Source organism: Perca flavescens, chromosome 14 (assembly GCF_004354835.1).
Source record: "Perca flavescens isolate YP-PL-M2 chromosome 14, PFLA_1.0, whole genome shotgun sequence".
Classification (NCBI taxonomy): domain Eukaryota; kingdom Metazoa; phylum Chordata; class Actinopteri; order Perciformes; family Percidae; genus Perca; species Perca flavescens.
In genome coordinates, this window is record NC_041344.1 from 19,787,851 (window position 1) to 19,812,518 (window position 24,668).

A 24,668-nucleotide genomic window follows, 5' to 3' on the forward strand; every position below is an offset into this window, starting at 1 on the left:
ATGAGAGAAATGGATAGAGGATATAAGATAGAAATACAGATTATAATAAAGTATATTTATCAACAGAAGAGAAATGGAAAGAGAGAAAACTAGCCTTGGAGAAAATACGTACAGGCTACTGACTTTTGTTCGTCCGGGTCGTCATTCCTCACCCCTCTACTCTTACCTCTCTCAGCACAGACTCACTCAGGGCTGCTGATCAGGAGCAGGCTGACATTGAGTCTTTCCTCAGAGACTCAGAGAGGCGAAGCGCTGCAGGAATATTAATGGCCATGTAGGATTTTATTCACATTTTACTCCAAGCACACAAATAGATGATAAAGTCCTGTCCAGTTGTTTGGATAGGCTAGCAATTTGATTCTCTTCTTTCATATCAGGATTGAGTCATAATGATCCTACAGATGTAGCCATGAGTGGTGGAAGAAGTACTCAAATTCTTTATGTGAGTGAATGTACTATTGATACCACAGTGTAAAAATACTTCATTACATTTAAAAATCCTGCATTCAGATTTTTAACTAAAGAAATTACAGAAGTATGTGCTTCTAATACTTAAAGGTGCAATATGTAATATTGTGTGTAATACTGGCAGCTAGCGGTTAAAATAGTTACTGCACTACCAATTCAAAATACTGGAGAGTCGTCTCCCCCGCCCCCTCCTGCCCAGACTCGAAGTTCACGGAGGTTGCCAGGCTGAGACCGCAGCATTCACAACAATGTAGCTGGACGCTTTTCTCACATAGGCCAGACATTACTCCACAGCACAGCGGAGTAGCTAACGGTAGATGCTAGTCTCACATAGCCAGACATTACTCCACAGCACAGCGGAGTAGCTAACGGTAGATGCTAGTCTCACATAGCCAGCCATTACTCCACAGCACAGCGGAGTAGCTAACGGTAGATGCTGGCTATATTGACAGTCATAAAAGCCCATGCTCACGCGGAGTTCTGTAACCAACTGACAGACACAATTTTTCGGCTTAAAATTACAGTATGAACCGCTAAAAACACAACAACCTCACTGTCCTCTCCACACGCCAGTCAGGCACACTTCCTCGGCTTAGAATTACAATACGAAACGCTAAAAATACCACTACCTTGCCGACGGAACACACTTCATTGGCTTAGAATTACGGCAACAATCGCTAAACACACTGCAAACTCATAGTCCCCTCGTTCCGATTTACAGCCCCCCTCTCGTGGCTTAAAATAACTCACCATTGTCGGCTCCAGCCGCTGAAGAGGCTACACGCTGTAAACAGCCATGGGCTGCCCGGTAACGTTAACAGTTAGCAGGGTTAGCATGGCGGCGTTAGCCAGGACCAGTCGGGATCACTTTACTGGCTATGTCTCACTTGTTTTTGCGAGTAACCAACTCGGTTACTCTAGCTATATAATTCAATGTGAGTACACAAATGTTGAAATGACAAAAAATGCCCGTCCCTAGTAGCGGTGATAAATTAGCGTGAAGCTAATGCTTACCGGTTCAGGAGAAAATAAGCCAACTCTGCGTCCTTTTGGGCTCTAAGCTGTCTCCATCTTTCAAATACATCTCCAATATTTACCAGGGGGTTGTTACGTCTCTGGTCACGCAACTGTTAGAAACATGCTGTTTTCTTTTTTTATGTCATGTAGAATCTATCTCCGTTGATCCTGTTTGTTTGTTTGCTGCTTTCATGGCTGTACTAACGTTACAGCTGTAGCGCGCTGGGTTTACGTTTTTACAGGTATATCTGGCAATCCGGCCTGCCTGTCAAACTGGGCCGTTGATAACAACACACAGATCAAAACATAAACATAAATTCCGTCACGGAATGTAAATTTCAAAAAGAAAAAATACTGAAATTAGCATTGTTGTCAGAAAAGATAGTATTTCAGTTTAACATGTTTCCTTAATATCTGATGAGGCATTGGTGTCATTTTTGGATTTATTACAGTACAAATATTACATATTGGACCTTTAAGTAAAAGTCTTCATTATGAAGAAGGGCTCTTTTGAGAGTGTTCTCTTTGAGTATAGCAGAGAAAAAGTAGAACATCTTATAAAATTGAAGTACTTAAGTGAGGTATTTGTATATTAAGTAAATATACTTAGTTTGGGAGCCTTCATTGATATCCCACTTCATGAATGAGTTAAGAATGATTAAGAAATGTGCTGCTTGAGTCTACGGTTTTGAAATTACAGTATGAATGTTTAGTTCTGCATAACAGAAATTATCTTTAATGACATTTTTATTTTGACAACCACAATCCTCAATGGAACAAAAGCAATCTGATCAAAAATATTGTGCATGTAGTAAATAATTATATTGTTTAAAGATCGCTGCATTGCATAACAATTAAATGTATCTTTGTTCAAAAAGATTTGAGATCTTTTGATTATTATAGCTGTTTTTTTAAGGGATTACCTGAAATAGGATCAAAAGTATTCCCTGTATGTAGCACACACTTGGCACACAGACTCGTCCACCCACACACAACGAACAAAGACATATCAAGGCACTTTCCCTTCCACACTGCATACATCTTTAATGCTATTTTCATGTTCAGATTTCAAAAGTGTATATTAAAGAAAGTTGCTCGATTTGCTTGTGAATTTTAATGACGTCTACTGGGTTTCCAAAAAAAAGTAATACATCTGCAAGCACCAGTGAAATGGCAAATTCTGGCTGGTTACCCTTGGTTTAAATGCTATGTGTGCATGTGTACTTGATCATACAGCATCACACCCTGACTTGAGCCTTGTGTCTTTCCTGATGTCGAGATTTTACGCTGTGTGTTTGCTGTGTAAACACACAGGTCTCATGGGACCAAACCGTGTCCATCCTGCGCTGATCTCAGTCCTGTTGCTGAATGCGTGGCAGACACAGCTGCAGCAGCAGGAGAGTGATCATGGAGGGCTCCACAGTATTGATCTGGCTGCTGTCAGGGCCATAGAGAAGAAGGCTGACATTAGCTGGGAGAGACTTTCAGAGCATAGAGAGTGCAGATAGGTACACTGGAATTCACCAGGGAAGAGACAGCACGTTGTGATTGAAGATGACAAGTGTGTGGGTCTGTTTTGCTGTTTGTTTGTTTGTTTTTATCTGTGGTCATCGTGTTGGTATCAGTGTCTTTCTGGGTAATGGTGAGTAGAACAACCTTAGGCTTGACTGTCACCTCAGGCAGACACACTGAGGTGAAATAGGGGGGAGCGTTGTGTGCATCTGTTTTTCTCTGGTAATGTGTGTGTGTGTGTGTGTATCACAGTTACATTCACATCCACTGTGTTCCCTCCTCAAACCCTGAAAGCCCAGAGGATGTCACACCTGCAGCCCATAGACTGACATTTCATTTGACCCCAGCACACCTGTCACTGACAGTATTCTCACTTCCACAGACAAAGTGATACCTTGCCGCCTCCACCGCCTCACCTCAGAAAGACACATTCACACATGCACGCCTAGACACATTGCTCCATCAGCCACCATTGTGACTCAGGTCTAAACGTCCTTTGAATACTATACAAGGGACACCTGTCTGGATTAATACACACCAGTGAGGTAGCCTAAGCTGCAGAGGAGCATACTCCTTTGTGGAAAGAGGCTTGTCAGTACCTTTTTTGAATATTGGTCAATGGAGGTTAATTTAATCGTTAAATCGTAGCTCAGGCATTTACTTCCAATTAAGAATGTCAGAGTCAGTGCCTCTGCATATGATATACTTTGCATATTCTCCAAACCGTGTATACACTTGAGAGAACAAATTGGGGGGCTGTTAAAATAACTACATGCCATTTCAATAAGGTTTGTGATAGCTCCACTTTTGCTGATGTGAAGGGCAATTATGGTGGTGATGCTAATGCACAGCGAGAGCACGATGGTGCAGCTACTCCAGAAACCTGGATACATATACATATACTCATTACAGGTTCAAGTCAAGTTCCCCTATTTTCAACCCACATTGTCTGACCCTGTTTACACACCATAGTTATCTGAATGTAATACCTAATGAGCTGAACCGAGGTGCACTGCACTGTCCTATTTACACTACAGTCATAATTGCATAGCATATTGTAGGAAAGAGCCGCGTGTGACGAAAGGAACTTGTTAGCGTTGACAAGTCAGATTGATACTGTGGTGTGAAATTGTTAGCAGAGATACTGCTGTACATCACCAGGGTAAAGGCAACACTGGAGAACCCTGGGTGGCCACACACATGCATCATCAGGGACACATGCATGTACATAAGCATAATATGACAACATATTAAGTGCATACACATTGACATGCTTGCAAGCACACACTAAGACAAACATCAAAGATGCCACACAAAGACTGGGATTCAAACAGAGGGGTGGGATACTGCTCTGCTACTTCAAAGCTTGCCATCTTTTTGAGGCAAAATTGGCTCTCCGGCTTCCTTCCCCATATTCCCCCTCAGCTGTCTTTTAATCAGCCAATGCAAATGCTGTCCGTCCGTCCATCCGTCCATCCGTCCATCCGTCTGTCTGTCTGTCTGTCTATCTCGCTCTCTGCTCTCACCTGTTTTTTTAGGTAGCCAGTAATATGTAAACCCAGTTAAATGTGTAATTAAGGAGCTCTGTAAGCAGATGGTGGGCTGAATTAATTGAACACTCTTGGTAGATGAAAAGGTAAGAGAGAGATAAAGAGACAGGGAAGGAGAGAATAGAACAAGAGAGAAAAAGACAGAGAATACATGGGAGATAAGGTGACAAAAGCCAAATTGATTTGAATATGTCTTACGATATTGCCACAAAGTTGAATTGCTTTTGTCTATCTTGTCTGCGTTTGCCAGACGCTGCCTGGCTTGAAATTGCTTGTCTTGTTCCTGTGGAGTTTAAATCAAAGACGTTCAATTGTTTTTCATTTTTTTTGGGTGGTTGGACCGATAAATGCACCTTTTTGGTGAGAAAAAAATATTGAGAAATAAAATGTAGAATAAAGTCATAGCTACATTTACTGACCACTACACACTTTTCTGCAGCCAAGTGTAAAACACGCAATTGCCTTTTAAATGCTATCTGAGCCCAGATTTGTACCAATGCTGTGTGAGCAAACACAGTTAAATCAGTCAGCCTTGCTGACCTGATGTTGTTCCAAAGATATTAACAATGAATTGGCCCAAAGATAATGTTGTTTACCTCTATAAACAGATCAATTTTGGCCACTTCTAATCAAATGAGATGCAGTGTGTTCAGGAGCCAAGACTCTGCCTTTTGCCTGCTAACTCTCTAGTATCAGGAAAGCACTGTGCATACATTTAGTTGGGCTAAGCTCTGTTTTTTTACTAATGAAATTCACTTAACTGCTCTTGCTGTATCTTCCTCAGCAGTTGTTTTATAACTTAAATATGTGCACTTATTTGTATTTCCAAGGATTTAGGTTATATTAGAGATACATATTGTATTTTTTGTTTTTTCTTCTTTTCAGGGTCAAGTCATGTTTCGGAACGGAGAGAGGATGGGCACAATAAAATTCAACCAGTTTCAAGGTATGTGTGATATTACTACTACTCTACTCTGATGAACCCGTCTTGATTTTCTCTTCAGGTTTTGCATAGTCATTTGCTCCTTTGTATATACTTTTACAAACCTTCACCTTTGCTCAATTTATTTTGAATGGAAAACATTGTTTTAAAGCATCAATAACTTTGTTTTGCCATTTTAATGTCTACACACTTGATCTTGACGTGACTCCACTGAGTTGGAGTTAGACTTAGTGCTGCAATTTGTTTGAACTACTGCACATTTGTGTTCAATAAAACCTACAATTGTTTTAGAAATGACACACAAGTTTTGAAATCAGAAGCTTTGTACTCACATTTATCTTATTAGTTGTTTTTCTAGAGAGGATAGTCATTATTGTGACTGCAAGGGTTATTTGTCAGAAAAGGAAAAGGAGGAAAGTCCCACAAGCCTTTCTGTATGGAGTTGCATGTCCTCTCTGTGTCTGTGTGGGTGCTGGTTAGGTGAATCTTAGTCTTGCTTTGCCAGACCCTCCTCCAAAGCGCGTTGAAGGAGGGTCTGGCTACTCTACATAGCATTCGGGGATGGGAGGAAAACGTGCTCTGGTTTAATAGCATTTCTTTAAACCAATCAGAGCAGTCATGGGCAGCGCTAAGCTCCACACAGAGCTGCTGCAAAATAACCGTGCGAGAGAAAACTCAGATTGGACAGATAGCGGTCTCAATTTACCATGCAGAGATCTGAGGAGCAGTCAACAATAGTCCTCATTAATCCACCAAATTTCACCACCATGAGTTTCCTGCGGCACAAGAGCAATCCCGGAAGTGGAATGTCAAGGATATGGACTAGGTAAATCTAAAACTTGAAAGTGCAAGGCCCATGGTGCTTTACTGTACTTGATCTGCTCTGTGGTGACAGGGTGTATGTCTCTGTCCACATAGCATCATCCTGAGGTTGTTTTTTAGCCAGCAGTTCCTGCTGAGTGAGAATAACCCAGAGATTGCATCTTGATGCAGGGGATTCCCAGCTCCCAGGCTCCCCAGACTGTATGTAGCACACTGCATGGTGCTGTTCAATCCTCTCTGCCTAACCATCTTATCTTCACCGCTGCAGAAGAGCTCAATGTCTCTGGCTGCATACATCACACTGTGTGTGTGTGTGTGTGTGTGTGTGTGTGAGAGTGTATGTGAGATAGACGTGTGTGTGCCTCTGTTGCTGACTGACCGTGTATGCATGCTAATGCTCTTACAGTCCAGGGTCATTGGGTTTGACAAAAAAGGAGACCACATATAATTTTTACTCATATATACACACAGTACTGTGTAAAAAGTCTTAGGCAGGTGTGAAAAAATGCTGTAAACTAAGAATGCTTTCAAAAATATAAATAATGATTGTTTATTTATATCAATTTACAAAATGCCAAGTGAGCGAACAAAAGAAAAATCTAAATCACATCAATATTTGGTGTTACTACCCTTTGCCTTCAAACCAGCATCAATTCTTATAGGTACTTACAAAAAGTCAGGGATTTTGTAGGATTGTAGTCAGGTGTATGATCAACCAATTATAGTATATAGGTAGTTATACTGCATCAGCAAGGTCTCTCCCAGACAATATTTCAAGATGTGCTGTTCAAGCTCTTTTGAAAAAGCACAAAGAAACGGACAACGTTGAGGATCGTAGACGCAGTGGTCGGCCAAGGAAACTTAGTGCAGCAGATGAAAAACACATCAAGCTTATTTCCCTTCGAAATCGGAAGATGTCCAGAACTGGCAGAAACCAGTGGGACCCAGGTACACCCATCTACTGTCCGGAGAAGTCTGGCCAGAAGTGGTCTTCATGGAAGAGTTTCAGCCAAAAAGCCATACCTTCGACATAGAAACAAGGCCAAGCGACTCAACTATGCACAAAAACATAGGAACTGGGGTGCAGAAAAATGGCAGCAGATGCTCTGGACTGATGAGTCAAAATTTGAAATATTTGGCTGTAGCAGAAGGCAGTTTGTTCGCCGAAGGACTGTAGTGCGGTACAATAATGAGTGTCTGCAGGCAACAGTGAAGCATGGTGGAGGTTCCTTGCAAGTTTGGGGCTGCATTTCTGCAAATGGAGTTGGAGATTTGGTCAGGATTAATGGTGTCCTCAATGCTGCCAAATACAGACAATACCATCAGGGAGGCGTATATGATTGGCCCCAAATTTATTCTGCAGCAGGACAACAACCCCAAACATACAGCCAAGGTCATTAAGAACTATCTTCAGTGTAAAGAAGAACAAGAAGTCCTGGAAGTGATGGCATGGCCCCCACAGAGCCCTGATCTCAGCATCATCGATTCTGTCTGGGATAACATGAAGAGACAGAAGGATTTGAGGAAGCCTACATCCACAGAAGATCTGTGGTTAGTTCTCCAAGATGTTTGGAATAACCTACCTGCTGAGTTCCTTCAAAACCTTTGTGCAAGTGTACCTAGAAGAATTGATGTGGTCTTAAAGGCAAAGGGTGGTCACACCAAATATTGATTTGATTTAGATTTCTCTTCTGTTCATTCACTGCATTTTGTTAAATGATGAAAATAAACTATTAACACTTCAATTTTTGAAAGCGGTCTTAAATTACAGCATTTTTTCATACCTGCCTAAAACTTTTGCACAGTACTGTATATGTGTGTGTGTGTGTGTGTATATATATATATATGTGTGTGTGTGTGTGTGTGTATATATATATATATATATATATATATATGTGTATATGTGTGTATATATATATATATATGTATATGTATGTATATGTCTATATATGTATGTGTATATATATATATATATATATATATATATATATATATACACATACATACATAAATATATATATATATATATATATATATATATATATATATATATATATATATATATATATATATATATATATATACAGTGGGGGAAATAAGTATTTGACCCCTTGCTGATTTTGCAGGTTTGCCCACTTACAAAGAATGTAAAAATCTACAATTGTAATCATATGTACATTCTAACAGTGAAAGACAGAATCCCAAAGAAAATTCCAGAAAATCACATCATATGAATTTATTAAAATTGATAACCATCTGATGAGGAAAAACAAGTATTTGACCCCCTGGACAAACAGCAAGTATTCTGGCTCCTACAAGCCAGTTAGTCTTTCTTTAAGACACAGCCCCAATCCGAACCAATTATCTACATCAAATACACCTGCCTCACCTCGTTACCTGTATAAAAGACACCTGTCAACACCCAAACAACCAGCATCCAACATCACCACCATGGGCAAGACCAAAGAGCTTTCTACGGACATCAGGGACAAGATTGTTGATCTGCACAAGGCTGGGATGGGCTACAAGAGAATCGGAAAGCAACTTGGAGAGAAAAGATCAACTGTCGGTGCAGTTATCAGGAAATGGAAGAAGCACCACACCACCGCCAACCTCCCTCGGTCTGGGCCTCCACAGAAGATCTTGCCTCGTGGGGTGTCCCTGATCATGCGAACGGTGAGGAATCATCCCAAAACCACAAGGGGGGAACTGATGAATCAACTGAAGGCAGCTGGGACCACAGTTACAAAAGAAACGGTTGGTAACACACTACGCCGTCATGGATTGAAATCCTGCAGCGCACGCAAGGTCCCCCTGCTCAAGAAGAAACATGTACAGGCCCGCATGAAGTTCGCCATTCACCACCTGGACGACTCAGAAGAGGCCTGGAAGAAGGTGATGTGGTCAGATGAGAACAAAATAGAACTTTTTGGCCTCAACTCAACTCGTCATGTTTGGAAGGCAAAGAACACCGAGTACAACCCAAAGAACACCATCCCCACCGTCAAGCATGGTGGTGGCAACATCATGCTTTGGGGTGCTTTTCAGCCAAGGGGCGGGACAACTCCATCGTATTGAGGGGAGGATGGACGGGGCCATGTATCGTGGAATTCTGGACCGACATCTCCTTCCCTCAGTGAGAGAGCTGAAGATGGGTCGAGGATGGGTGTTTCAGCACGACAACGACCCTAAGCACACCGCCAAAGCAACAAAAGAGTGGCTGAAGAAGAAGCACATCAAGGTTCTGGAGTGGCCTAGCCAGTCTCCAGACCTGAATCCGATTGAAAATCTTTGGAGGGAGCTTAAAATTTGAGTTGCCAGGTGACAACCTCGGAACCTGAATGATTTGGAGGCTGTCTGCAGGGAGGAGTGGGCCAACATCCCTGCCGAAATGCACAAACCTTGTCACCAACTATAAAAACCGTTTGACATCTTTGCTGGTCAATAATGGCTTTTCTACAAAATATTAACATGCTGTTGGTCCAGGGGGTCAAATACTTGTTTTTCCTCATCAGATGGTTATCAATTTTAATAAATTCATATGATGTGATTTTCTGGAATTTTCTTTGGGATTCTGTCTTTCACTGTTAGAATGTACATATGATTAAAATTGTAGATTTTTGCATTCTTTGTAAGTGGGCAAACCTGCAAAATCAGCAAGGGGTCAAATACTTATTTCCCCCACTGTATATATATATAAAATGATGTTTCATGGACAATTTACAAAACCAAAAATTAACAATCAGGATAGTGGGTGATGAGTGAGACAGACGCTGTGTCCCACTTCCATATATTAGATAGCAATTTTACACACTATGTATATTATACCATTTATCATAATATACTGTTTTGCATCAGTGTTTTGTACTGTCTTGCACTAACAGAAAATAATAACTGACTTGTGCAGATGGGCATTAATCAAACTATTAATGTAATGACAGTATCAATTACACTTCATGAGAAAGCAGTTTTCCAAAGACTTAATGCTTATTTTTGTTTTCTAAGTCATCTCCTCAAGCACTACAATCCACAATTGAATGAATCCTTTGCAGCTGTATGTAGCTCTTTTTGTGAATTGTGAACATTCTGAAAACATGCTTAAAATTATCATGTGGTATAGAACTTAAACACAGCTACAGACTGCAGATTGAGGAGGCATCTTAATTGCATTGGGTCCAACTGACATAGGTGCATGACATTAGGTCTGATGACCATCCTGTCTCTACCTGTAGCTTACCTGCACAATAAAACCCAACAGCAGGAGGAGCACTAACAGGGACAGAGTGCTGTCACAAATAACTTTGATTAAAGGGAGATAAAATAGAAAAGAGTGGGGGAAAGTGCTTATATGTGAGTACACAGAGAAAGAAATATTAACCTGTTTGATTAGGAAGGTATGGGGCAGCTGTCTAAATTGGGGCTTGGCAGCTTTGGATATTAAGCAAGGAAAGTTAATGTTATGACTGAAATGCTAAGTGTGAGGGCTTGATTTTTTGAGATTCTAAGAAAAGATCTCACAAATGCCTTAGCCTTAATCATAGCCACACATTTTTATTCATTTGTGTCACACACACACACACACACACACACACACACACACACACACACACACACACACACACACACACTTGGCTTTCCCTTCTTTGTGTTTCTCTTTGTCCTCTCCCTGTACAGGCTGTTCACTGCGTCTCCACCGGACACTTTCCTCAACCAAATCTTCCAGCTATCTCTCACTATCTTCTTCTAACTTTATTATATCTCCTCCATCCCTCCTTAACCTTCACTTCTTCTTCACTTGTCAGGGATTGTGAATTTGTCACCTTTTTGACACACAAAGTGCCTGAGCTGGGTGGAGAGGAGAGGAGGGACAGCCCCAGCTTGAATATTTCAAAAGGCAGTGATCCTCAACATGACCCTATCATCTGTCCTCAGCCTCTGATCCTCCATTTCACCCTGTCAGGCATTCTTAGCCAGGGGCCTCAATGGCTCTTATTCCCACTTTCTCTCATGGGGATAAGAGACAGCTCGCTACCATAGGTCTTGATCGCAGTCGCAGTCCCTCTGAGTACAGATTTTAAATCAGTGCACCACCAGGCATGGTAGATAAGGAAACACTGTGTTTGTCTTTCTGTAAGGAGAGGAGAGGGTATATGTATATATATATATATATATATATATATATATATATATATATATATATATATATATATATAGCCAGTGTTGGGAAGGATACGAAACGTATTTCGTTACAGAATACAGAATACATGCCCACAAATGTAATTTGTAACGTATTCCGTTACGTTACTCAATCTGAGTAACGTATTCTGAATACTTGGATTACTTCAGGATTACTTCTACATTGAACTGCGTTTTATAAGTGTAGGAATGCGACCATCTCATCCAGCTTACTAAACAGGCATATTATGGTGTGTTCTTTTCATTCCAACTGGCTGAATGTGTACCTGAACAAGCAGATAGATTTTTGTATTGGTAGTCCCGAACTGCATACTACAAAAATCTAACGGCGGTCTAAACTACCACGAGCTAATTTTAGCTAACGTTAGCTAGCATGTCAAACAGGGCTGTCAGTCTTTAAACGGCTCTGGAGCTAGTAAATCAGCACGTATACGTATAGGAGAATGGAAAGTCCCACGTCAATGTTAAAATAGCAAGGTGACCAGTAAAACTACAGCAGACGACTACCCTTGGCTAATAAAAAAAATAACTTACTTTAAGATGCTTCTTCAGGTTGGAAGTGGAGTAATTTGGACGCTGAAAGAAGGCTGGTTGCTGGCAAGCAGAGGCTGCACTGCACATTTATATTTCATTCTCCCTGTTCTTTCTTTAATGTGAAATGCTGTTTGAATTTCCAAGATAGAAACTTATTCCTGCCCTGGCTCTGTCGTGCCGGTTCCGACTCCATTGTGACTGATCACGGAGCTAATTTTTTCGATTTCATATCGGGGCTTCTGGAAAATGCGATAGAGTTGCCTTTTATTCAGAGTGAATAAACTCGTGAAACAGATAAGTATCGTCATGTAATCCATTGATTTCAACAATGTAACTGTATTCTAAATACCAACTATTTAAATTGTAACTGTAACGGAATACAGTTACTCATAATTTGTATTCTGAATACGTAACGCCGTTACATGTATTCCGTTACTCCCCAACACTGTATATAGCATATAGGCAGGCAGATTTTTATTTTTAAAGGTCAGTTATTTCATGGATCCAGGATACTATGCATCCTGATAAAGGTCCCTTGGCCTTTGGAATTAAAATAGCCCCTTTTGTTGCCAGCAGTTTAGACATTAATGGCTGTGTGTTGAGTTATTTTGAGGGGACAGCACATTTACACTGTTATACAAGCTGTACACTTAATACTTTACATTGTAGCAAAGTGTAATTTCTTCAGTGTTGTATATAATACATATATATACATATATATATATATATATATATATATATATATATATATATATATATATATATATATATACAGTGGGGGAAATAAGTATTTGACCCCTTGCTGATTTTGCAGGTTTGCCCACTTCGAAAGAATGCAAAAATCTACAATTTTAATCATATGTACATTCTAACAGTGAAAGACAGAATCCCAAAGAAAATTCCAGCAAATCACATCATATGAATTTATTAAAATTGATAACCATCTGATGAGGAAAAACAAGTATTTGACCCCCTGGACAAACAGCATGTTAATATTTTGTAGAAAAGCCATTATTGGCCAGCACAGATTTTTTATAGTTGGTGACAAGGTTTGTGCACATTTCGGCAGGGATGTTGGCCCACTCCTCCCTGCAGACAGCCTCCAAATCATTCAGGTTTCGAGGTTGTCGCCTGGCAACTCGAATTTTAAGCTCCCTCCAAAGATTTTCAATCGGATTCAGGTCGGCCACTCCAGAACCTTGATGTACTTTTTCTTCAGCCACTCTTTTGTTGCTTTGGCGGTGTGCTTAGGGTCGTTGTCGTGCTGAAACACCCATCCTCGACCCATCTTCAGCTCTCTCACTGAGGGAAGGAGATGTCGGTCCAGAATTCCACGATACATGGCCCCGTCCATCCTCCCCTCAATACGATGGAGTTGTCCCGTCCCCTTGGCTGAAAAGCACCCCCAAAGCATGATGTTGCCACCACCATGCTTGACGGTGGGGATGGTGTTCTTTGGGTTGTACTCGGTGTTCTTTGCCCTCCAAACACGACGAGTTGAGTTGAGGCCAAAAAGTTCTATTTTGGTCTCATCTGACCACATCACCTTCTTCCAGGCCTCTTCTGAGTCGTCCAGGTGGTGAATGGCGAACTTCATGCGGGCCTGTACATGTTTCTTCTTGAGCAGGGGGACCTTGCGTGCGCTGCAGGATTTAAATCCATGACGGCGTAGTGTGTTACCAACCGTTTCTTTTGTAACTGTGGTCCCAGCTGCCTTCAGTTGATTCATCAGTTCCCCCCTTGTGGTTTTGGGATGATTCCTCACCGTTCGCATGATCAGGGACACCCCACAAGGCAAGATCTTATGTGGAGGCCCAGACCGAGGGAGGTTGGCGGTGGTGTGGTGCTTCTTCCATTTCCCCATAACTGCACCGACAGTTGATCTTTTCTCTCCAAGTTGCTTTCCGATTCTCTTGTAGCCCATCCCAGCCTTGTGCAGATCAACAATCTTGTCCCTGATGTCCGTAGAAAGCTCTTTGGTCTTGCCCATGGTGGTGATGTTGGATGCTGGTTGTTTGGGTGTTGACAGGTGTCTTTTATACAGGTAACGAGGTGAGGCAGGTGTATTTGATGTAGATAATTGGTTCGGATTGGGGCTGTGTCTTAAAGAAAGACTAACTGGCTTGTAGGAGCCAGAATACTTGCTGTTTGTCCAGGGGGTCAAATACTTGTTTTTCCTCATCAGATGGTTATCAATTTTAATAAATTCATATGATGTGATTTTCTGGAATTTTCTTTGGGATTCTGTCTTTCACTGTTAGAATGTACATATGATTAAAATTGTAGATTTTTGCATTCTTTGTAAGTGGGCAAACCTGCAAAATCAGCAAGGGGTCAAATACTTATTTCCCCCACTGTATATATATATGTGTGTGTGTGTGTGTGTGTGTGTGTGTGTGTGTGTGTGTGTGTGTGTGTGTGTGTGTGTGTCTCACATCCAGTTAACAAATTCCGATGAATTTATAGTTATTTAAAGTGACCAATCAAACAAAAAAGGGTGAAATATATTTGCACAGGCCGAGTTTTACCAGCCTGCTGCAGCCATCAATATTCCCTGTGGGAATAGAGTGCTGGGATAGTATTTTAGCATCTCAAAGGAAGAGTGCTGATATACAATCCCTTCTGTTTAGATCCTAACAAAGGACGTGGTCAAGGAAAACATGGTTATTGATCCTCCTTCAGTTTGAGAAGTTTGCTGATTGTGTATGCACATAAAATGTACTGTTCTCAAATTGTCACATATACCGTAGTCCATCCAACATTTTCAACATTTGCTGTGAGGAGAGGGGAGGAGAATGCGGTGCCCTGTGATGCTGCAATAGCTGATGTTATCTGTCATTTTCCAAGTCAAGGACAATGCTGCCGAGGAGTTCAATGGGCCTATAACTGTGATAACAGGGAGAAGCAGAGACAGATTTGTGCGTGCGCACCAGAAATTGCAGGTTGTTTGTAGAGCTTACAGTTAAAGAATTAGAATAATCTGTCCCCTCTTCCCATCCCCTTCTTCTGTCTTCCTAGGTGTACACTCTAAGTGAGTAATCCTTATGAGTGAAGGCCCAGGCTTGTCTGACAAGGTCATGCTTCCTTCAATATTACACCTGAGGGACTCATTGTTGTTACTAAAAGAGAAAACACAAAATCCTGAAATTGCTGTGTTTGGGCAAAACTCCACAGAGATGGTGGTGTTTGCAAGCTGGGGTGTGCAGCAGTTTACAATCCCTTGACTGTATCTAGGAAATACATAAAGTCAATGTATATTGCAATATAAATACAGACATACAGTTGCATTTATTTATGTCCTTTCACATCAGTTGGAGATTGTTCTCACATTTAAAGGTATTTCTACATTTGAGTTTTTTTTTTAATTTCTTTATCTGTTAGTTTGTTTCTATGATATCTGCTTTTCATTGCACCGTTTCCTTGAGGTAAAATAAATTGATTATTAAGACTGTAAAAAATAGAACATTTCCTGTCCATATTAAGCTTTATCTGAAAGCTACAATTTGAGAATCAAAAAAGATGATCTCCTGAGAGCCTTAAAATTCTATTTTAGGGATAGTTTGCTATATTATTAATGGCTTTTGGAAGATCTCCCTGTGATCTGAAGCTCTCTGAGGTTGTACCACTGTGCAAGACCGTACTACTTAGGGCTGAGCCATTCTTCACTGTGCCCAGTAAGTGTTTGAATTAGATTTACTTGTTCACTCAAATTAGGCTCTGTTACATTTTCCCCAAATAAGGATCATTGGTGCTACATTTTACTTCAAACCACTTTGTATCAGTGATCCATTATTTAAGCACTTTATTGCTTAATAATATAAGTCTGCCACCTGAAAGATTGACATGACTCACTGGAGAATCAAGCTAGAAAACTCTGAAACTGGTGTAACCATTAAGCCAGTTGTTGGGCCATAACGTCACATACAATGTCATTTTTAGCTTTGCAAGTGACATGCCTTGAGGGATGGCAAAGTCGGTCTGTCAGTCTGTTGGTCCACTCTTTTGAGCCACACTGAAATATCTCAACATCTACATAATAGTTTGCCACAGAATTTTGACATGCATGATTTCCAGACGTTACATAATGACTTGGATGATCCTTAGACCTTTCCTCCAGGGCTGCCACATGCTTCACATTTGTGGTTATAAATGAAATGTCTCAAAAACCAAAGGACGGATTGCCATGACATGTGGTACAGACATTCATGTTCTGTTCAATCATGTTGTAATAACTTTGGTGATGCCTTCATCTTGCGCCGTCACCAGCTCAAACTGTCAATTTGTCAGATGCTTTGCTTTAGGACCAAAAACTAAAGACATTCTCATCAGCCTCAGCTGCACAGTGTTGATTGTTGTGTGATAATTAGCAAATGATAGCATGCTAACCTGCGAAACATCAGCTCATTGTCATTGTGAGCATGTTAGCATGTTGATGTTAGCATTTAGCACAAAGCACCAGTGTGTCTTACAGAGTTGCTAGCATGGCTGTAGAATATTAGGTAGAATATTAGTCTTATTTAAAACAATTTTACGCATCCGATTGAATTGCTAAAGTGTGAAATAAGTCCAGAGAGTGAAGGGAAAAAGGTGTTGGCATCCAGTAGCCAGTTTGGACAGTTTAAAGGGGTGCTAGAATGCAAAAACGATTTGGTGGGTAAATAGGACATACGGTACATAGAACCTCAAAATCCCATTGACACCTCTTTCCTCTGCAAATCTCACAATTTGAAACTGCTGCTGAAAACAGGCAAATCTTAACGAGCCACCGAGTTGACGTCAACTCGGCGGTTCCTCCTCATTTGGCTCTAGTCTCTCTTTGTCACGCCCCAACATTTACATAGGCTACACAACTGGGATCAGGTAGTCTTCTGAATCTAGGTCGCGCAGATCTCTGCTATTCCATTACAAAATTCACTTCTGAAACTTTTTTATGCGAGAAATCAACTATGTAAAGCTCAAATATGGGCCGTTTTACAAAAATTGATGGCTAATTGCAATGTGTGTCGGAGTTCAGCGGCCGTTGCTGCCTGGGTTGCTACATCGGACTACCAAACGCAGCTGCCCTGAGAGCTCCAGGGCCTGCAGCTTGATGTTCTCCCTCCCCTTTTCCTGCTAAATGGCCGGTGTGTGACTGAGAGCGCGGTCAGCAAGCTTGTTACTCCCGCAATCTCTTACCGCAGGTTCCAGTTAATCTTATAATGGATATGTGTGTTGAGTTATTTAAAGAAACGATCAGAGAAATAAACGCCTCTTGTCCGCGAGTCTCATTTATAGAGCCCGCGGTGAGCTGGAGTCCATCAATGAGAGCTAGCTAGCCTCCTCCTAACGAGACCTCTGAAATTCACAAAGTGTTAGCTAAGCTTTGTAAGACCTTTTGGTAGCTGTGATATACATACCGTGATGAAATTCAAAGTGTAAATATACTATAGTTATGCCGAAAGTGTAGCTAGCTAACCACAATCTTTTCCCATTGTATTGCATGGGACACATAGCTAGCTAGCTGCTCCTCCTAACAAGACCCCTCGCGTTCACAGAAATGCCTTAAATTGAAATCGGACACAACTGTTAGCTTTGTAAGACCTTGGGGTAGCTGTGATATAAGTGCTGTGATGAAATTCAAACTGTAAATAGATTGGCATGGGGTACTTTCCATAAAATCATGTCTCAATGCAAATCAAACTAGCTATTATGCTAACTGACATAAAACCATGCCAATCTCTAGGTATGGTGAAGGGTATGTGATGATGTGGGGCTATTTTAATTCCAAAGACCAAGGGAACTTTATCAGGATGCATATTATCCTGGATATTATGCATCCTGATAAAGAGATGATAGAGAGATGATTTTATGGAATCTACCCCATGCCAATCTCTAGGTATGGTGAAGGGTATGTGATGATGTGGGGCTATTTTAATTCCAAAGGCCAAGGGAACTTTATCATGATGCATAGTATCCTGGATCCATGAAATAACTGGCCTTTAAAAATAAAAATCTGCCTGTCTCTAAGGTAATTTAACATAGGGATGTACTGACTTTTGTTGCCAGCGGTTTAGACATTAATGGCTGTATGTTGAGTTATTTTGAGGGGACTGCACATTTACACTGTTTTACAAGCTGTAAACTTAATACTTTACATTGTAGCAAAGTGTAATTTCTTCAGTGTTGTCCCATTAAAAGATATAATGAAATATTTACTAAAATGTGAGGGGTGTACTCACTTTTGTGAGATACTGTATTATAGTTATGCCGGCAGCCGCCCAGCTCCGTGGAGCCCCGGTAGTGCAGTAATCCACAAAGGGTGACTTTGCCCTGGGTACGGAGCCCAGCAGGCTGCCGCTTTCTCGTCAGACTGTGAGGAGCTCCTAAAGTCCGACACGTCTTACCAAATTTGCAATTAGCTATCAGTTTTTTGTAAAACTGTATTTGAGCTTTATATAGTTGATTTCTCGCATTAAAAAAGTGAATTTGGTAATGAAACATTGCAGTGTCTGAAATATGAGACCTACGGTCTCGTCTCCAATGTGTGTGTATGGGGATTCGCTCAACCAATCAGCGTCCAGCTCATCTAAATATTCATCAGGATACCATATTTGGAAGAAAAGCTCTTGTTAGAAATAGGGCCAAAACACAGGGATACATAAGGGCCAATAAAATATCAACCAGGCCATTTTCAGCCCAACCAATGTTACATACCCTATTAGGAGACCTTAAGGAACAGTGTGAAATACCCTATATAATCATTCTATTACCCCTTTAAGAACATGTGTTTGTTCTAATGTCTACATATGTGTGTGTTTTTTCAACAGGGGGCCATGAGGTGAAGGTAGGAGAGTACAACGCGATTGCTGATGTGCTTGATCTCATCAACAACAGCATAAAGTTCCAAGGTATGAAGAAGGCTAGATATGTGTGTGTATGTGCCTGCATTTGTGCGTGACTGTGTGAGCATTGACTCAGGGACGTAAAACTCACTGAAGAAGAAAACTGTGTCCTGATGCATCTGATGTGTGTTTATATATATGTTAAAGGCCCATCGCTTACCACCTCAGCACTCTCCTTTGTCGTTCACTTGCTCACTTAAACTCAAACTCTCTCCACCACACATACATACTCAGACACCACCACCACTCAGTGTAGGGACTCACCTCTCTCCTTTACCACTCTTAACTGTCCTCCTACGGCTAAATTATTTACCAATCCATTTTTCACCCCTCCCGCGTTTGCTTGTGTTGACATACTTCCTAATTTGTCTGATCCCCCTGGCTATTCTCCCCTTCACCACCCTCCTAATCTTTCTCCATCTTCTCGGCCTCGCCCCACATAAAGAAACGCTAGGCCAGTACCATATAAGATGCTTGTTTCCACATCCCTGACCACATTAAGTGGAGATTTGTAAGATGATGCCAGTGCAATCGATTGGCACACTGGTGGGAGAAAAATAGAGCAAAAGATAAGAAAGTGCAGTTTCTAACCACAATAACTTGACTGTGGTGCATTGAGATACATGCACTCAGCTAGGAGAAACCGAGGACCAGGAAATTGGTCTCAAATAACTGGATGTCTGCTGCAGTGTCACTATTCTGTGATTGAAGAGAAAACGATTTGAAGGAGGCAGGTCTCAAATTGTCAAAGTGAAGAGAGAAATCTCACTGGAGAAAGTGAAATTATCCAGGAAACCACTGTTACAACAAATACTCTGGAATATTAGACATTATTATATACAATGAAACATTTGAGTAAGCAATGTTCAGTGATGCATTATGTTTCATGCTCACTGAGAGATCGTCTTAAAACAAAATCTTTTTTTCATATCACACCTTGTCTTCTTCATAGGCGTGGAGCCTCCCAAGGATCGTACATTTGTGCGTCTGCAGCGGCGCCACATCAACGTGCCCCTCTACAGCATCCTGTCCACCATCACCATATTGGGCATGCTCATGGCAGGGGCCTTCCTGTTCTTCAACATCAAGAACCGCAACCACAGGTCAGCATTCAGCATTGCCATTGGTGAAGCACAGCTTTGGGAGTAGGAGGATTGAGGGAGGGGTTAGATGAAGGAAAGCTTGTTAAGGAGAAATAGATAAACATATGCTACTGCGAGAAAGTAAATGAGGGGTTGGTGTTAAGGGAGAAGGAAGAGGGGGGTGAATGAAGGATGAGAAGAATCCGGAAAGGTTGAATGGTATTGAAGTGAAAAAATTATGAAGCATGAGAATGATGATTAACCTTTTGCTGCAGGTACATTATTTCACATTTTACTCTCCTCCATACCTAAATATAATACTGTAGTATTTTTTAATAGGACCTATTCTATTTCATTCTATTCTATTCTAATCTTCTGTTCTCTTCCAGACTAATCAAGATGTCCAGTCCCTACATGAACAACCTAATCATCCTAGGAGGCCTGCTCTCCTATGCCTCGATCTTCCTGTTTGGCCTGGATGGAGGTTTTGTAACTGACAAAGAGTTTGAAACCCTCTGCACTGTGAGTTCCCTCAACATTAATACATTAAATAATTAATAGAAGTTGAGTTGGCTCCCCATCATATTCAATTCCAAATAGTACAATCAAACCTTGTTCATTGACTTAGAAAATAGTTATGGATGTGAGCTAAAATATGGAGAATACTGCTGAAACACTAATCAAATGCACTTTGTGACTGACTCTAAGTGAGAACTGATTGAATCTCTCTCTCTGGCTCTCTAGCTAGCATGGAGCACATTAAGTGTCTCCCCCCAGGTAGCATTACTGTGTGACTATGTAGATGCTGGATTAATTAAAGAGTTTTGATTACAGTGATAACCGGTTTCCACTGAGATACAACCCTCCCAGACACAGACAGACACACAGACGCAGACGCACACACACACACACGCACCAGAGTAATGTTAGTCAGGGCACGTCTCGAGCTGCCACCACCTGGCTGAAGCTTTGCTGCAGAGCCAAAATGGAGCATGTCACTTCAAACGAGGTTCTACAGCAAAGCACCACAGAGGTTGATCCATTCACCACCAATCAATATGTGCTGGTCTCCTTGAGAATGGATGGTGTAATTGTTTTTTTTGCTGTCTTCTTTACCTAGTGCTCTGTCCCTCCCTGGCTTTATTGCTCTCTAGATATGTTGGAGAATGGCAGGTGAAGAGAGCCAGGTGTAAATGTGTGAAGGGTTTAAAGTATGTGGTGCAGAAGGGGCTCACACACAGATATACACATAAAAAACTAATTGAACACATACAGTACGGTATACAGAAGCACTCTGTAGCTATTTTAGGAGTTCATAGTCTTTATTCAAATTCTAAGCTTTTAAAACATGTCAGCAGTGTCCTTTGTGCCAAAGCAGTAAGAGGTCTACATTTTGTTTCTCATTAAGATGAAATGCTCTCAGGAGTGTGACAGCTTCCATGGTCCAGAAAGTTCTCCCACAGCTCCACACCCAGGGAAGAAAAATAAATCCGACAGCTTCTTATTTTTAGAATGCTTCACAATGCTATTTTGTAGGATCTTCTGTGGAAAGAATGAAAATACCTGATCAGATGTTGTTTCAAGCCTTGATCACCAGTTTAAGACGTGACACAATTATGTGTGTTCTTGTTCCGATAGGTTCGGACATGGATCCTCATTGTTGGATACACAACAGCTTTTGGTGCCATGTTTGCCAAGACCTGGAGGGTGCACGCCATCTTTAAAAATGTCAAGATGAAGAAGAAGGTATTGGAAAATATTACATAGTTTATGATAAATATATGAGAGGAACTGAACTGATTAAAAGGTTATTTATACGTAGTGGTACTGTGTATGGTAGTAATTCCCTTTTACTGATACATTTGATTGTTTAAATGATGACACACATGGCAAAACGTTTAGCGCTTTGTATGCTAAACGTGTGCTTTTAAAAAAATGTGCTTTTTATTTTTTGTTCATTTTTATGTATTTGTTTTTCCCATACAGTCTGTCCTCATGAAATGCCATGGTCCTTTCTGCTTAAATCTTGTTCTGAAATATTTATTTTATATCACCCCATGTACATCTGTTGGATAGGATAATTGTTCATATAACCACAAACATCTCCTTTAAAACACGTAGACCTGACAGTCTTATCTAGGAAGCTTCACATGCCTTTTGAAAGCCCATCACTGGTGTGTGGGTGCTTGTATTCACACTCATGCGTTTTAACAAACACTCTGAAAGACTGGCAGCCCCTGGCACCTGCTGTTAGAATCTTCTCTGTGAAAAAAAAAAAAAAAGATTCAGAAATACAAATGGCTTTTTAAACATCTGACACAATCTCTTTCACTGGCCTAGTTATATAAAGTGGTGCCGAGCACACCCAGTGTTGGAACTGTGCTTGGCCTTTTGTATTTATAGATTTTGCTCTCCCCCTCTCTTTGTATCTCTCCCACTCTCTCCCGCTCTCTCTCTCTCTATCTCTCTCTCTCTCTCTCTCTCTCTCTCTCCCCCTCTCTCCCTCCCTCTTGCATGTTGGAGGAAGTGTGGGTGGCCTGCCAGAGAGAGAGAGCAGAAGGAGAGGGAGAAAAAAAGGGATGGATCAAAGAGTCTGAGAGGTTGGAGGCATGTAGAAAAGTAATTGCAGAAGGGAGGGTGGAGAGACAGACGGAGGAAAGCAGGGCAGGGCAGAACAAGGGACAAGACAAACAACGTAGCACAAATAGCGAAGAAAGTAGTTTGGGCCTTGTAAAAAAGAGAAGGGGAAAGCTGGATAAAGAGGGCAAAGGATATATGAAGATAAAGATAATCCAGATTACAGGTTAGACAAGAAGCCACGCCCGTGACAGAGCTTTACTTCACCCTGTTTCCACTGCAATTTTGCAGTCGGGTCAACGCAAGATCACCACGTTTGTTTAGCTGTTTCCAAATGAATGACACTTGACCTGGCCTTTCTTTTTCTTTTATTCATTGTGTTATTGAGAGATTAGTAGTTTTGGCTTAAGCCGTTATACCCAATTGTGTCTGCTCAGTTCCTCCCTCTCTCACCCTCTTCCCCTTGCTAACAGAGACAACAACCAAAGTTTCTTCGGAAGCAGTATTTACCCCTACTGTATATTTCAGCCCTTAAACTTCAAGATGTATTCTTAGTTGGTTCATGGCCGGGTCTATTTGCAGGACACATTACACTTCCTCCACACTGATTGAGTGCAGGTGCTTTGGCTTTAATAGAGTGATAGTTGCTGTTAGTGCCCTGAAATCTCTGACAAGCACTGTCAGGGGAGGGACAAGCGCAAGTGTTAGCCATCTTTTCTTCAAACAGTGGGGCTGGAACTGCATCTCTCACTCCTCCCCCCAGCCTCCCCTCAACTTTTTTTTTACCCGTACACTGGGAGAGTACAGATTGTAAATCAGGGTTGTGTTCGATAAGGGTTCCACTCGGCGGGCTACGGCCGGCAGTCCTTCACTTCTTAAAGAGCTCAGTGCCAGAGACAGTGTGGAGGGGAGCTGTCAATCAATGTCCTCCTTCTCCAAATACACACAAATAGACACAGATAAACATACACACTTTTTTGCACAACCTTTTACCCCCAGGCCCCAGTAGCATCTATTTGTCAGTCTGCCTATCTTGGTAATTTCCTAAGTACTCCTTAGCGTACGCGCGCACACACACACACACACACACACACACACACACACACACACACACACACACACACACACACACACACACACATACACACACACACTTGTGTAAACACGTTCACATCAGTTGAAGTTGTCTGAAAATTAGAGCAACTTATAAAGTGTCACACTACTTCCTGGATGTTAATTGATCAGTGGTAGTATACTGTTGTTACAATGCAATAAGAGTTGGCTACAGCATTTAAACCCAAATTATGTCACAGAATCAAAGCAGACAGCTAGTCCCTGGCCTTGTTGTACACAGTAGATATAGATTTTGACTTAAAAATATATATATATTACAACCAATCCTGTTTTACAATATAATATACATGTAGTTGAGCTTTAAAGTTCAATCTTAATCTTGAAAACAGTACTCATAACTCAAGATCTACCACATCTAATGGGCATGAGATGGACTCAGTTGTGGAGAATAGAGAAACATATTTATTTCTATATTCTATTCTTAGTAATGGTCTTTTTTTTTTTTTTTTTTTTTTACAACGTTTTTAATGATTTGGTATATATTACACAAAGTCACTAGAACCCAACTGATATGTCAGAGTGCCAATATTAATGGGGAAAAGAAAACCGTAAATAACACTTCAGGTAATTTAGAGTCATTACATAGTTTGTCTAGCAGACTCAGTTGGCAGAGTAACATATCACAGTTGAGCAGATGGTGGTGTAGAGCTTTTTTGTAAATTTCCCTAAAAGATCACACATCTTGCATATCTTTGTTACGATTTACTTGTTAGAATGATAGAATATTAGTTTAATCAGCACGATTTGACCAAAATTAATTCAAGTTAATATGCAGGTATCTCTATTGTCGTCCATTTTTGCATCAAATATTTTTTCATTGGCTTTGAAGCTGCCATTTGTCCTGCTCTGCTTCTATCTTCTGCCGTGAAGCAGTAATTCTACAAGCAATGTTCCTTTGCCTGTACTGTATTTGTTTAATGCCAACACCATCAAAAGACACCAGATCAAAAAA

The 24,668-nt window shown here is 41.0% G+C and overlaps 1 protein-coding gene across 4 annotated transcripts in view; it reads left to right on the plus strand.

Annotated features, from left to right (window-relative positions):
- gabbr2 (gamma-aminobutyric acid (GABA) B receptor, 2) overlaps positions 1 to 24,668 on the plus strand; it is a 198,783-nt gene that overhangs the window by 119,716 nt on the left and 54,399 nt on the right. For all 4 annotated transcript variants that reach the window (XM_028598347.1, XM_028598348.1, XM_028598349.1 and 1 more), the window contains exons 9-13: positions 5,433 to 5,493; positions 18,849 to 18,929; positions 19,876 to 20,026; positions 20,395 to 20,527; positions 21,644 to 21,751. In XM_028598347.1, the coding sequence (XP_028454148.1) occupies positions 5,433 to 5,493; positions 18,849 to 18,929; positions 19,876 to 20,026; positions 20,395 to 20,527; positions 21,644 to 21,751 (534 nt within the window). The remainder of the gene's footprint in view (positions 1 to 5,432; positions 5,494 to 18,848; positions 18,930 to 19,875; positions 20,027 to 20,394; positions 20,528 to 21,643; positions 21,752 to 24,668) is intronic.